At 40.7% G+C, this 12,446-nt stretch overlaps 1 protein-coding gene across 1 annotated transcript in view; it reads left to right on the top strand.

Moving 5' to 3' along the window:
* apaf1 (apoptotic peptidase activating factor 1) overlaps positions 1-12,446 on the top strand; it is a 72,613-nt gene that overhangs the window by 16,240 nt on the left and 43,927 nt on the right. Inside the window, exons 17-21 of the mRNA XM_049566521.1 lie at positions 251-397; positions 2,774-2,902; positions 3,132-3,257; positions 6,164-6,283; positions 6,490-6,615. Coding sequence (XP_049422478.1) covers positions 251-397; positions 2,774-2,902; positions 3,132-3,257; positions 6,164-6,283; positions 6,490-6,615 — 648 coding nt within the window. The remainder of the gene's footprint in view (positions 1-250; positions 398-2,773; positions 2,903-3,131; positions 3,258-6,163; positions 6,284-6,489; positions 6,616-12,446) is intronic.

Genomic DNA, 12,446 nt, shown 5'->3' with positions numbered 1-12,446 from the left:
TTCTGATTGGACAGCATGGCTTTAGGTTTAGGGTTATATTGCTGCCTGTTGGTTTTCATGCTTCTGAGAGAGCTTTATTTTCTTGTGTGTTCATGTAGATGGAGATTTTTTAAAACAGTGCTTGTGATTTTTTTTGAGAATGGAAGTAAGAGGAAAAACCCTGTTTTTAAAAATACCTGTGTACGTGTGGGCGAGGTCTAAGTGTCTTGGCTACTCTTGGGCAAATAACCAAGTATCTGTATATGTGCAGCTGTTTCAGGTGTCGTCTGCCAATGAGTGGAAGACAATCGATGTGAGAGACATGCTGACAGACAGTGATGACGATGTCTTCGTCAAGTGCAGCACCTGGACCGCAGACGGCAAACGCATCATATGTGCAGCCAGGAACGCTGCTCTGGTGAGCGTTTTGTGAATATTTGTTTCCAAGTGTATATTTTAATGAGTGGAGTTGTTGTTGTTGTTGTGTGGGGAATGTGTGATGCAGAGGGTGCAAATAAGTTGGAAGTGGAGCTGTCTTGTCGTACATGTCTCAGCTGCTCAACACTGCAGGGCTCACGTCATCCTCCCTGCCCTTGATGTCGGTGTGTCATTTCATTGAAGGAGACAGGAAAGAGAGGCTGTTTGTCACTTTGTCTTCCAGAGAGTCTGAAGAGTGTGTGTTCTGGTTGCAAATGTGAGCAGCCCCTCCCCTGCGGAGCTTTTCAAAATCAGTCAGTCTTGTCCTGTAATCAGTCTGTGTCTGTGTCCTCTGTGTCCACATTTGTTTGTATTCTGGGAAGCAACCCAGCAGAGATGTCTGAACTTGTTCATTTGACTTTAAGGAGAGGGAACATGACACTGATGGTCTAAGTTTGCTTCAGGTTTTGATCTCTAGGCACGACATTATACATTTTATTGTAGAGTACAACTCAATACACCCACTTAATATGGACAATACATGCTGTCTAGATTTATAGTAGAGCCAACCTTTACACTTGTGTACCTGATTTACACACATATTGGTATCAGTGTAAGCCAAGGAGAGACAGGTTTACTTATATAGCGCAATTTGTTTATATGGGCAATTCAAAGTTTGTTACAAGTGAGCAGATAAAATTATCATATAAAAATAAAAAAGTTAGAAGAACACAAGTAAATAAAGGATTAAAAAGATACTGTTCAAACATATTTGAGAGTTATTTTAGTCCTGTCCCATTTAGTGATTTATAAACAAGCAGCAGGGCTTTAAAGTCAATTCTGTGTCTTATTGGAAACCAGTGTGAGGACTTGAATATCGGATTCTTTTGGTTTTTGTAAAAAGCAGCTGCCTTTCGTATATGGTGAAGCTGTTCAGTTTTCTTTTTAGGAAGGCCTGTGAAAAGACCATTTAGGTACTCAACCCGTTTTCTAAAACATGTTTTAAAGTCTCTGAGATTGATGTTTTCGAGATGTGAAACAGCTGATTTAGTTACTGCGTTTACGTTTTTTAAAAACTACGATTGCAATCACTTAAGACACCAAGGTTTTAAACAGTGTCGCAGTGTTGCTTTCAGTCCTTTTGTGTCAAGATGACTGGCAATCTTAAGTTTCTCCTCATTTGTCCCAAATAAGATTATTAAGAGACACTATGGTTGTCCATTTATTAATAAAGGATTTCCTACTTACAATCAGATAGCCTGGAATGCTTCTCAGACTACCAACCTCTACCATGGACCTCCACATTAAGTAAGATGGACAATCGTGTTTGTTTTTTTGTTTTTATAAGATTATTTCAGTTTTGTCCTCATTCAGGTGGGGGCCATTTTGAGACGTCCAGCTGTTAATTTGGTCAATGTATTGGCAAAGACATTGTAGGGGACCAAAGTTGTGTGATGAGAAGGCAAAGTTAATAAAGGTATCAATAGCTATGATGAGAAATCAGAGGCCCTGTTTAGATCTGGTATTAACATGCATTTTGGGTGATCTGATCACAAGTGGACAGTGTTAAATACAAGTCAAAACACCAAGACGCATTGTGATCCAATTACTAAAACCACTTGCCAAGGTGGTCATGGACTCATTTGAACACATATCATTTGCAGTATAAACAGTGAGGCGAAGTGGATGGAGTGTTGCATAACTACCCCTCATTTTACCCCCAAAATAACATGTTAGTACCAGGTCTAAACAGGGCTGTATTGTCACTGATTTGTCCAAGTGGAAGCACAGAGCGTTTGAATAATGAAGGCCCTAAAGTTGACCCCTGGGGGACACCATGAGTCAGTGATATTGAGGTTGAGGTGTAGTTTTCAATGGAAACAACCAAAGTCCTGTCTTGTAAATATGATCAGAGCCATTTGATAACCATACCTGTCAAACATACTGTATACTTGAGGTTATTTAGAAGCACTGTTGGTGTTAATTATTTGATTTTTATTTATTTATTTTTTTACCAGGGAACACTGACAAGTTTATTTATCAGCTGTAAAATGTCCCAAGTTTTTTTTATGTTATACTTGTCAGAAAGTAGCCAAATTGTCACTGGACCAAGTGCTAATGTCGGCACTGGCCTAAATATTTGCATTGCATAAATAAAAAGTGCCTAAACTACAGATTTCAGCAAAGTGAATGCAGCTTGCTGTCCTTTATTGCCGTGTTATAACTGGTCTTCAGTTAATGCAGTGTTGAAAGGAAAGACTGATGTCATTATGTAAGGTTAATTATTTGTTAGATATGCCTGCAGTGAAAGAGGTAGCCATATTGTGCCTAGACTGAGTACACTCTGATTTGTTGTCTTTTTGTCGCTGTGTCTCAGGTGTTTGACGTGGAGACGTCAGACATGTTGTTGGAGATCAGAACGAATCGTCTAAGCACGGTGCAATACTGTCATGCCTGTCCTACCAACAACCTCTTGGCAATCGCATTCTCAAACTACGCTGTGGAGGTATAATGCATATGTCCTTTTAATGATGTGATATGTTCAAAACATTAGTAGATTATTTTTCATTTTATTATGTTGAAAAAATACATGTAGAAATGATTTAAATGTCAAATGTTCAAGTTTTTTCTGCAAAATTTATTTTCTTAATGCCTCTTTACGTTTTTAAAAATGTATTTGAATATACTGGTGAGAAAGTGCACAGTAGTTCATAATGTATGTGTGTGTCTTCCAGCTGTGGGACTTGGAGGCCAATAAGAAGATGGCCGACTGCAGCGGTCACCTGAGTTGGGTCACGCATGTCCAGTTCTCTCCTGACGGCTCGCAGCTGCTCTCCTGCTCCTACGACCAGACCGTTAGGGTAAGACCGACTCAGCGTGCGATGTTTTGTTTCTACATTAGTGTATCAGCTTGCACAGATATTATCAGTATTGTTCTAACTACCTCTTGTGAAATGAAAGCCACGCTAATGCTGAACATCACAAGTTGACTAATTGCCCTCTGTTCCCCCTCTGCCAGCTGTTTTGTTTCAGCCCCTAATGAGGAACGCTCAGAAATAATATTGTAGCTTCATTTTGTATGAATGAAAACATTGCATATGAACCCTTTTAGGCCACAATGTACAATAAACAGCGACTGTGTGTTGTGTTATGAAAGAAGCTGAAACACTGGAGTTCTATGCAGATGTTGCCTTGACTTGCCTCAGGCTTTTGTCTCTGTTATTGAGGTTATGTAAATATGGGTCGCTCCTTTAAACAAAGCAATGTGTACCATAAACAGCCTGGAACAAAGTAATTTAATATAATCTCTCTACAGTTTAGCCTTTTAGAATAGAATTGATGGCCTTTACAGATGCTGCATTATAACAAGGTGGTAAAAATATGTTTAATAGTATTTGGATGCAAGTGAAACAGGACTCATGAATCTAAAGCTGCAGTAAAGCATTCTGCACAAATAGATTCTCTATTTAACCTAAATTATTATTTTAGTGACAGTATTGTACAGTATGCTGTGTGTAGCACTTGTCAAAACCAGTGTTATGAACTATTACACTCTTTCTGGTCTGATTGTGGTTATAAACCTGCCATTGGGCAGCTATTCAGGTCGGCATTCTCCCTCCTCTCCGCTATCTGCCTGCTACTGTTTTCAAAATTCCTTTTGCTACTGAAAACAACAATTTCCGAGCCAAAAACCTACGTGCTGAAAAGTTTCGATAAAGATTTGGATCAGTATGGCACGCCTGCTTTGTTCTTTTGGTGAATTGTTGTAAAGATCTACACAAATAACAACTTGTGAACTCACCTTGGAAGAGCCCACACTCCGTCTCACAGGACTCTAATGTTGATCCGTTTTCTGCCGCGACAGTTGGAGCGGATTTGCCACATGTCTTACTGTTTTGCAAGAGCCACATAGAGCCAGCAAATCGTCTCGACTATCAGATTATTATCAGATTTGTCTTTTTTATCTCTAAAAGTTAAATCATAGTCAATTTTTGTTTGTTACTATTTTCTGTGGCAAAGAATTGGCCATTTTAGTGACAGTGCTTACCTTCCTGTGTGCAAATGTTTCACCACAGGAAGTTCCCTCTGTTAAGTCCCCGGTCTAGGGTGAACCTAGACATAACATGCTGTGACTTCCCCCTCTTCCCACTCAAAAGGAAGGCCAGTTACACAGTATTTCAGTATTTCAGCAAACAAAAATATACTCATGGACCCTGAACTTTGCTTACAAAAAACAAATGTGAAACAAAAGACAAGTTTCTAACCTAAACTCCTACCATATGAAACAAGAGCAAATGCATGAATGACTGAATAAATCCTTAGATCAAAGACAAATAAGAATTAAAAAGTAAGAACTAATCAGGGTGATAAGGCATCCATTACTAGAAACCACCTTTAGGGTGCTTTCAGACCTAGAGTTGTCTTGCTTTGGTCTGAATCAGGGACTAATTTTGTTCCAAAGTTGTATAATTGCCTAGAGTTGGTTCGTGTTCTCATGGCAGCATTTACAAGTGGACCAGATCAAACGCCTCAACCAAATGTTGAAAAAGAGTACACTTGCAAGATAAATGTGACACTTTCTAATGTCACAATGGAGGGACAACTACGCAGGTTGATTTTAGCGCTGCTCATCGTGGACTATATTGCTGTCATTGTTCATTTTAGTCAAACCATACAGTTTGAAAACGAGGCGCGGCTCCAACTAGAAAACAATGTTTTGATGCATTGGATGTGCTGAATGTGCATATTAAGGCAGTACAGGAGGAGGTGCACATTAATAATCCTCCAGGACTGTAACATGCTCATGTTTAACCCAAACAATGTGTCATGTGACTGCAGTTGGTTCACATCCAGGTCGGAACATGTTCTCACCACAAACTAACCGCACCAGAGTTCATTTGTAACTGGACTGAGACCACCTCTTCAAGAAGGTCTCAGTCCAGTTGTTTTAGTGCAAACCCGAGTATGATTGCTGTGTTCACACCTGCCCAAAGGAACCGCACTAAGGGGGCAAAAAAACCTTGTGTTTGATTGAACCGAACCAAACAGGGCAGGTGTGAAAGCACCCTAGTCTTGCTTATAAGGGTCATAATATGCTCAATCAGAACTACACAGGGAGGTGTGGGGGTTTCAGAAGTTATTCGACCATTTGACAAGTTCTGCTACAGTATACTGGTCATATATTAAACATTACCATTGAGGTGACCCCACCCCCCCACCCACCATCAGCAACTGAAACCATCCTTAACAGAACAGCTAATGTGGGCGGGGTACAATGACATTTAGGAGAAAATGTGGATTAACCTGTCCCATATCTGATCCACCAAGAAGAAAAGCTTACCTGACTTGTGATGTTCATACAGAGGGTAGGAAACCATTTTGAACTACTTAAGAGTTCCATTACCAGTGTTTATTTTTGAGCTGTCAGACCCGATCTGAAAATTCAGTTTGACGTGCCTAACAAAAATGTTTGAGACAGACACTGATGACTTATTTATTGCCACAGACAGGTTATTCCCAGCATGTCTCTGCAGCGAAATGATGAAAAGTCAGGCAAAGTATTAACAAGCAACACCACTGTCTATGTAAACTAATTTGATGCCGAGGTCTTCTCACCTGAGATGAACTCCTCTGCTTAAATACAAGTCACAAAGAAGTCATTTAGGAGGATGAAACACTTGAGAAGTGAATGTTGGCTGTAGCTCTCTCAGTGGAAGTTTACATTATGTTTGAGTCAAGCCTGTTTCCTGTCTTGTTTTTGATGTAGTTATGGGAGGCTAAGAAGGTGCACACCTCCTCAGCTGTCTGCCTGAAAAGAGACTCTGATGTTCTCTTCAATGATGAGGAAATCATCGTGTCAGCTGCAGACAACTGCAACAGACTGCAGGTGAGCCGGTGGGTGAAGGAAGAATGAATGAGTTAAAGGCGGCGGGCTGGTTGGAGCAGGAATGTGAAGCTGGAATGTTTGTTTGTGGTTTGGGTTCAAGTGCAGACAAGTATTAACACACTCTGATGATCAGGTTTTTACTGAAAAGTGTGTGTGTGTGTGTGTGTGTGTGTGTGTGTGTGTGTGTGTGTGTGTGTGTGTGTCAGGTGCGTGATGGCAGGACAGGATCCGTGCTGTTCCAGTCGGAGGAGATGTCGTCCAGGATCCGGTGTACGTGTATGTGCAGGCAGCCCTCTGCTGTGGCCCTGGGCCAGGAGGACGGCACTGTTCAGGTAGAAAACTCATTTAAACCTTCAAGACACACTGTATGCGTGTGTGTGTGTGTGTGTGTGTGTGTGTGTGTGACAAGATAGTAGACAATTGTCCACTGCTTTTTGAGAAGAGAAGTTTGAGAAGAAAATTAAACAGCACCATTGTTCATCAAGCGAAAAATTCGGAACATTTGGCTGTTCTTGCTTTTAAATTGTAGATATTTTCTGCTTTTCTTTGCTTTCTGTTACTGTAAATTGAATATTTTTTGTGCTTTGGACTGAGACAAGCAATTCTGAAACTTCACCGTGGGTATTTGGAAGATATTTAATCCTTTCCTCTTTAAAATGTCAGAAAATGGTGAAAAATCCACAATGAACAGTTGGACCAAACAAACATATTTAATCTCATAAGAAAAAATAGGAAATCTTCACATTTTACAAGATGAAAGGAGACGAGTAATTGATTATCAGATGAATTTTCTGTATATCGACTAATCACTAAAAGTTGGAGTGCATGACTTTAAATATAAATGAACATTCATTACATTAATGCTTTTGCCAAACAAGTTCACTCAATGCTAATTCAACCTATTGCTGCCAGGGAGATCTCTTCTTATTTCATAGTATGCCAGAAGAGTGCCAAGAGTGAAAGGGAGCAGGAAAGGGCAAGAGAACAAAGTGACCACGCAGCAGCTTGGAGTCGGGTGGAAGCTATGGTGGAAAATCCTAAAAAGCGTCCAAGAATAGTTTCTTAAAGTATGCTCCTGATTAAAAAAAAAAATAAAAAAAATGGACTGCCGTTCTAAAGCTTCACATTAGGAATTTTTGGTGTAAATAAGACAAAAAGAAACTGTGTAATTCTTAAAGCACCTGCAAAGGGTGAAACGCATCCCTAGCTGCCCTGCCAAGCAAGAGTCTTGGTGCTCCTGGGCTATTGGCACGTAATAGGTGATATGCATACATGTGGTGTAAAATTGGCCTCCTTCTATGCAAATAATCCTCATTGTAAAACAGTCCAGTTCACAAGGATTAGCACTAATAGCCACATAAAGCTACAGCGAAATTATTTGCAAGTGTTGGTGGTAACTTAACTCACTGACTGGGACATTAAATCCTGAAAACGGTCTCTCTCCGTCATGTTTAAATTCCTTGCCGCAAGTTTTGAGGAATGCCTCTGTGCCTCGTTATTCAATACTTGCATCTCACAATCTGAAAATGTCAGTTTTCTTCTTCTCTCTGCCTTTGTTCCGAAGCGGCAAGAAAAATGAAGCCAATGCACAAGTGCCAAAAACTGCAGTTCCTCTAATGGCCACTTGAGGTTGGCTCCAAGAGCGAGTCAATCCCCATGGACCCCCATGTTAAAATGCCCAACTTTACAGCAGAAATAGACATGTTTACAGCCTGCTACAAAAACGGGTTTGGTTTGTATAGCTAATTTTAACATTTATGACAACTTAACAGGGGGTGAAATTTTACATAACTCACAAAACTTACATTTTATTAAGGCTTAAAGGTACGCATATTTATGACTGGGGCCCCTTTGAATGACAGACTGTCTGCGAGGCTATCTCGCTCTTCCACAGCTCCACCTTTTCTTCTAAATGTGGTCACTTCTGGCTCCAAAAAAACAAGATGGCAATGGTTGAAATGCCGAACTGGAGGCTTTAAAGTGGCAGTCCATGTCACAGCAACTACATCCATTATTTTACACAGTCTAGGATTGTTCTGCCTGCTTTGTTCTTGGTCCAGAGGCAGTGTGTGTAGCAGCTGCAGTACATCCTTTTAGAATTTGCTCATTTGTGTTTATAAAGACACGATTGACAATCAAGCAAAAAAATCACATTTTTAAAATAAAGGTTGCAAATTCCCACTTTAGTGTTTGTGTGTGTGCAAGAGAATGTCTTTTTGTGTGTGTAACGTGTGTGTGTGTGTGTGTGTGTGTGTGTGTGTCTCCATGTGGCTGTAGGATGTGTTTTTCAGACCATGTTGAGTCATGAGATCTGACATTAGCACTGTCACCCTTTTTATCTGTGCTGTCAGCTGTACGTCAGGTCAGCTCAAAACACCTCTTTCATCTCCGTCCACTCCTCGCTGTTCTGCCTCCCCCTTTTACCTGTGATTTGTATTCTCTGCGCTCTTCACTCCCGCTCCCTATTTTCATATTTTACCGTCTCTGTCACATACCTTTTCATTTTATTCCCTCTTTTGTTTTGTTTATCTCTCTTCCTCCTTTTGTTCTGCCCGTCCCCCTGCTCTCTTCGCTCCACCGCTCTTTGCCTTGGTGATAAATCGTTGTTTGCAGGCAGAGAATGAGGTCCTAGTCCGCCGTGTGGCAGGTGTGTGTGTTTTGTGTAAGAGTGCATGTGTGTGTTGCAGGCTATGCACATATTGCAACTGTAGAGGACGTCGTCCTATATTTAAACAAACACATAGACACATATGCACACAGTCCCCTGAGTTATCCGTGCTGTGGCCAGGTGAGCGTCCTACAGCAGATTAATTAATTAATTAAAAGGCCCTGCAGTCTTATTGGATACAGGGGTTTAACAGGTGTTTAATTACAGCTCCTGTCCTGGTCCCAGAGATATACGAGGAAAGGATTAGTAGACACAAGGACTTAAAGTACAGATGATTTGTAATCTGAGTTCTTGAAACTAAGAGCCCAAAAACATCCTGGACACAGAAGTGGTGAAATACAGTTTAACGGTCTGACTCCACAATTCAGTAATATGTAGTTCTCAGTCTTTTCACATGTTCAACAAGTGTTTTCTAACATGTGTAATGTGGTTAGATGTAAATCTCAGCTTTTACTTTACCACAACTTTAACAACAGATCTCCGGAAGTTGACAAGTTAGATTACCCGTCAGTCATTGCACCTCGCTTGTGTGGCAAAAAGGACGCAGCTGATGTGACACCATTTAACATGACCAAACTCAGCTGAAAATGTCCATCATTAAACATCAGCATGCACAACATTAACAGTAAAAGCTCTATAAATCATGCCTACATTAACTTTTATTTGTGTGTAAACTGGCAAAAAAAATCAGATAATTTTGCTCGAGGATTTCATCATAAGTAATGAATCTCAGGGTCTTGTCCATGAGTGAGGATAAAATGGAGTGTGAGGTGGACATGCGTTGGACCAGACTGTCGTGGTGAAGAGGGAGATGAGCTGGAAGGCAACGCTCTCGATTTACTGGTCCCTCTTTGTCCCAATCCTCACCTATGGTCATAAGCTTTGGGTAGTGGCTGAGAGAAAGAGATTGCAGATACAAGCAGCCAAAATGAGTTACTTCCATAGGTGGCTGGGCTCAGCCTAAGAGATAAGGTGAGGAGCTTAGATGCAGAGGGAGCTCGGGGTAGAATCCCTGCTCCTTCGTGTTGAAAGGGGTCAGTTGAGGTGGTTCGGGCATCTGATCAGGATGCCTCCTGGACGCCTCCCGTTAAAGGTTTTCTTGGCATGTGCATCTGGTGGATACCCCAGGGTAGTCCCAGAACACGCTGGTGGGATTACATATCTCATCTGGCCTGAGAACACCTCGGGTTCCCTCAGGAGGAGCTAGAAAACATTGCTGGGGAGAATGTTGTCTGAAGCACCTTGCTTAGCCTACTGCCTCCACAACCCAGCCTCAGATAAGCAGATGAAAATGGATGTATAGGCACCGTTTTGAGACATCTAAATGATTTGGTATTCCTTGTTTAACATTCTTTTTAGCTCACTGACTGTTGTATTTTACACTTTATCAGTTCCCTTCAACAGACTTAGATACAGTTGAAGTGTTATGTAATCGTCATGGAGTCCAGAGCTTTTGCTGATGTAGTCCCCTGAACGAACACCAGAGGGCACCCCAGTGTCAGTTGGAGGTTTTCCTGCTGCCTGTGACCACTGCAGTGGAGGACAGTCATTTCCCTTTTCCCTCATCTGGAGTTATTTACAACCAGTTAGCTGGAGTAAAAATAAGTAACATATCAACAGCCTCAGTGTCTGACACACAAGATCTGTTCTGCTAATGTGAAGAATGTCTGACCTCATGTAAGACGTGCAGGCAAGGACCAGAAAGTTACCGTTTTCATGATTTAAAAAGTGCAATTGTGAGTGTGTGTGTGTGCTTGTGTGTGTTCTGTGCCAGGGAGCAGGGCTGACAGCTAGGCAGGTACTGAGGACAGTCGGCTGCAGGATCCGACGACTGTTGACCTCCTACAGGGGGTTGATGCTGGCTGTAGGGCTGAGCTCAGGCAGCGTGCAGGTACAGTAGGGAAAGAGAAATATCTGTTTGTATGTGTCTCAGACCCCTCAAGAATCACTCAAAATAACACACACTTGTACAGTGAGTACACTGCATGTGTGTGTTTTATTTGTTTAAGATGTCTCGTCATGCAGGACCAGCTTCAACACTGACCATTTTATTCCTTCACCACTTTTGTCAGTTTGTCTCAGGAGTTCTGCAACGCTTCAGCAACTTGTTTACTCCCTTGATAGTGGTATTTAAAACAACTATTCCCCATCATTCCTCTTTACATTAGCCTGCTTTTATATTTGTTTTTGTTTTTTCTTACCAAACACCCTCAGGCATGTTTCCTGACTGCACCATCTCAGAAATCCTTGAGCCGGACGTGTAATGCTCACCAAAGCGCCCTCTCTCCGGCTTTAAAACTTGCGTCTCAGTACGTGGAGCTTGACAAACATGGTCGGTGTGCCCCGAGGCTTGTTCTGCTCAGACATTTCAACCCTCTCCTCTGAGATGTAAATATTTTAGTGGCTGGTAAAATCCCAAGCGTTATGGGCCTCTCTGTTATACTTTGAAACTTACAGGTGCTGTGCTGTACTTATTTCGTTTTAGCATTTCTACCAGAGCTTTTTCTGCTTTATTTCCTGTTTTTAAATCAAGTTGCATTTCTGTTATTGTACGACACTCAGTAATTTATTGTTTCTGAAGTTTACAAAGTCACAGACGTGGCGGTGGCAAGGCTAAATTTGAGGATTTGTTTTTAATATCACTGGATAGATCAATTTGGGGGTTAATTAGAAAAATGGAAGGCTTTGATAAGTGCCTCAAAAGCTTTTATAATCGCAGCTGTAATCTATACCCATGGTCCACCTCATAATACCTTAATTAGCCTTCTTTATACTAGTCATTCATAAGGAGAACAAGTTCATTTTAGTGGTGAAAACACTTCTGTTTTTCCACACCTTACAAAAATACAAGATAAATGAATCCATGATTTAGATCAGTCCATCTGCAAATATATTTGTCCTGCTGTAATATTTTATTCCTGTCAGTGAGTGCTAAACATATTAACAAAACCGAGATGCTGCATCCATGCTACTGGCTCTGAGTTGTGCACAGCCAGTGGTGAAAGAAGTACTCAGATCTTTTACTTAAAAAGCAAATAAAAGCAGATATACCACAGTCTAAAATACCTCAATAAAAGCAAAAGTCCTGAGTGCAAAATGTTACTGAAGTACACAAGTTTTATCAGCAAAATGTGCTTGAAGTATCAAGAGTAAAGGTACTGTTTATGCAGAATGCCAGTGTTATTTAATTACACAATATAACATTATTCTGTTATTATCACTATCATGTAAGAGCCTTTTAATGTTATACTTCTTTAACATGGAGCCAGTTTTAGATACTTCCTGTACTACTGGGTACTTAATATCATATAAGCATATCATGTGTTTTTATATGTAAAAAGTAACTAGAAACTATTGTCAAATAAATGTGGTTGAGTAAAAATCGCAATACATCGCTCTAAACTGTAGTGAAGTAAAAGTTAACAGAAATACTCAAGTTAAGTACAAATACCTCAAAATTGTACTTAAAGTATAACTTTTTAAAGTGGGGTTGTA

Source organism: Epinephelus fuscoguttatus, linkage group LG22, assembly GCF_011397635.1.
Source record: "Epinephelus fuscoguttatus linkage group LG22, E.fuscoguttatus.final_Chr_v1".
In the NCBI taxonomy this organism is placed as follows: domain Eukaryota; kingdom Metazoa; phylum Chordata; class Actinopteri; order Perciformes; family Serranidae; genus Epinephelus; species Epinephelus fuscoguttatus.
The sequence above is the reverse complement of the archived record's forward strand: the minus strand, read 5'-3'. Positions and strand labels throughout refer to the sequence as shown.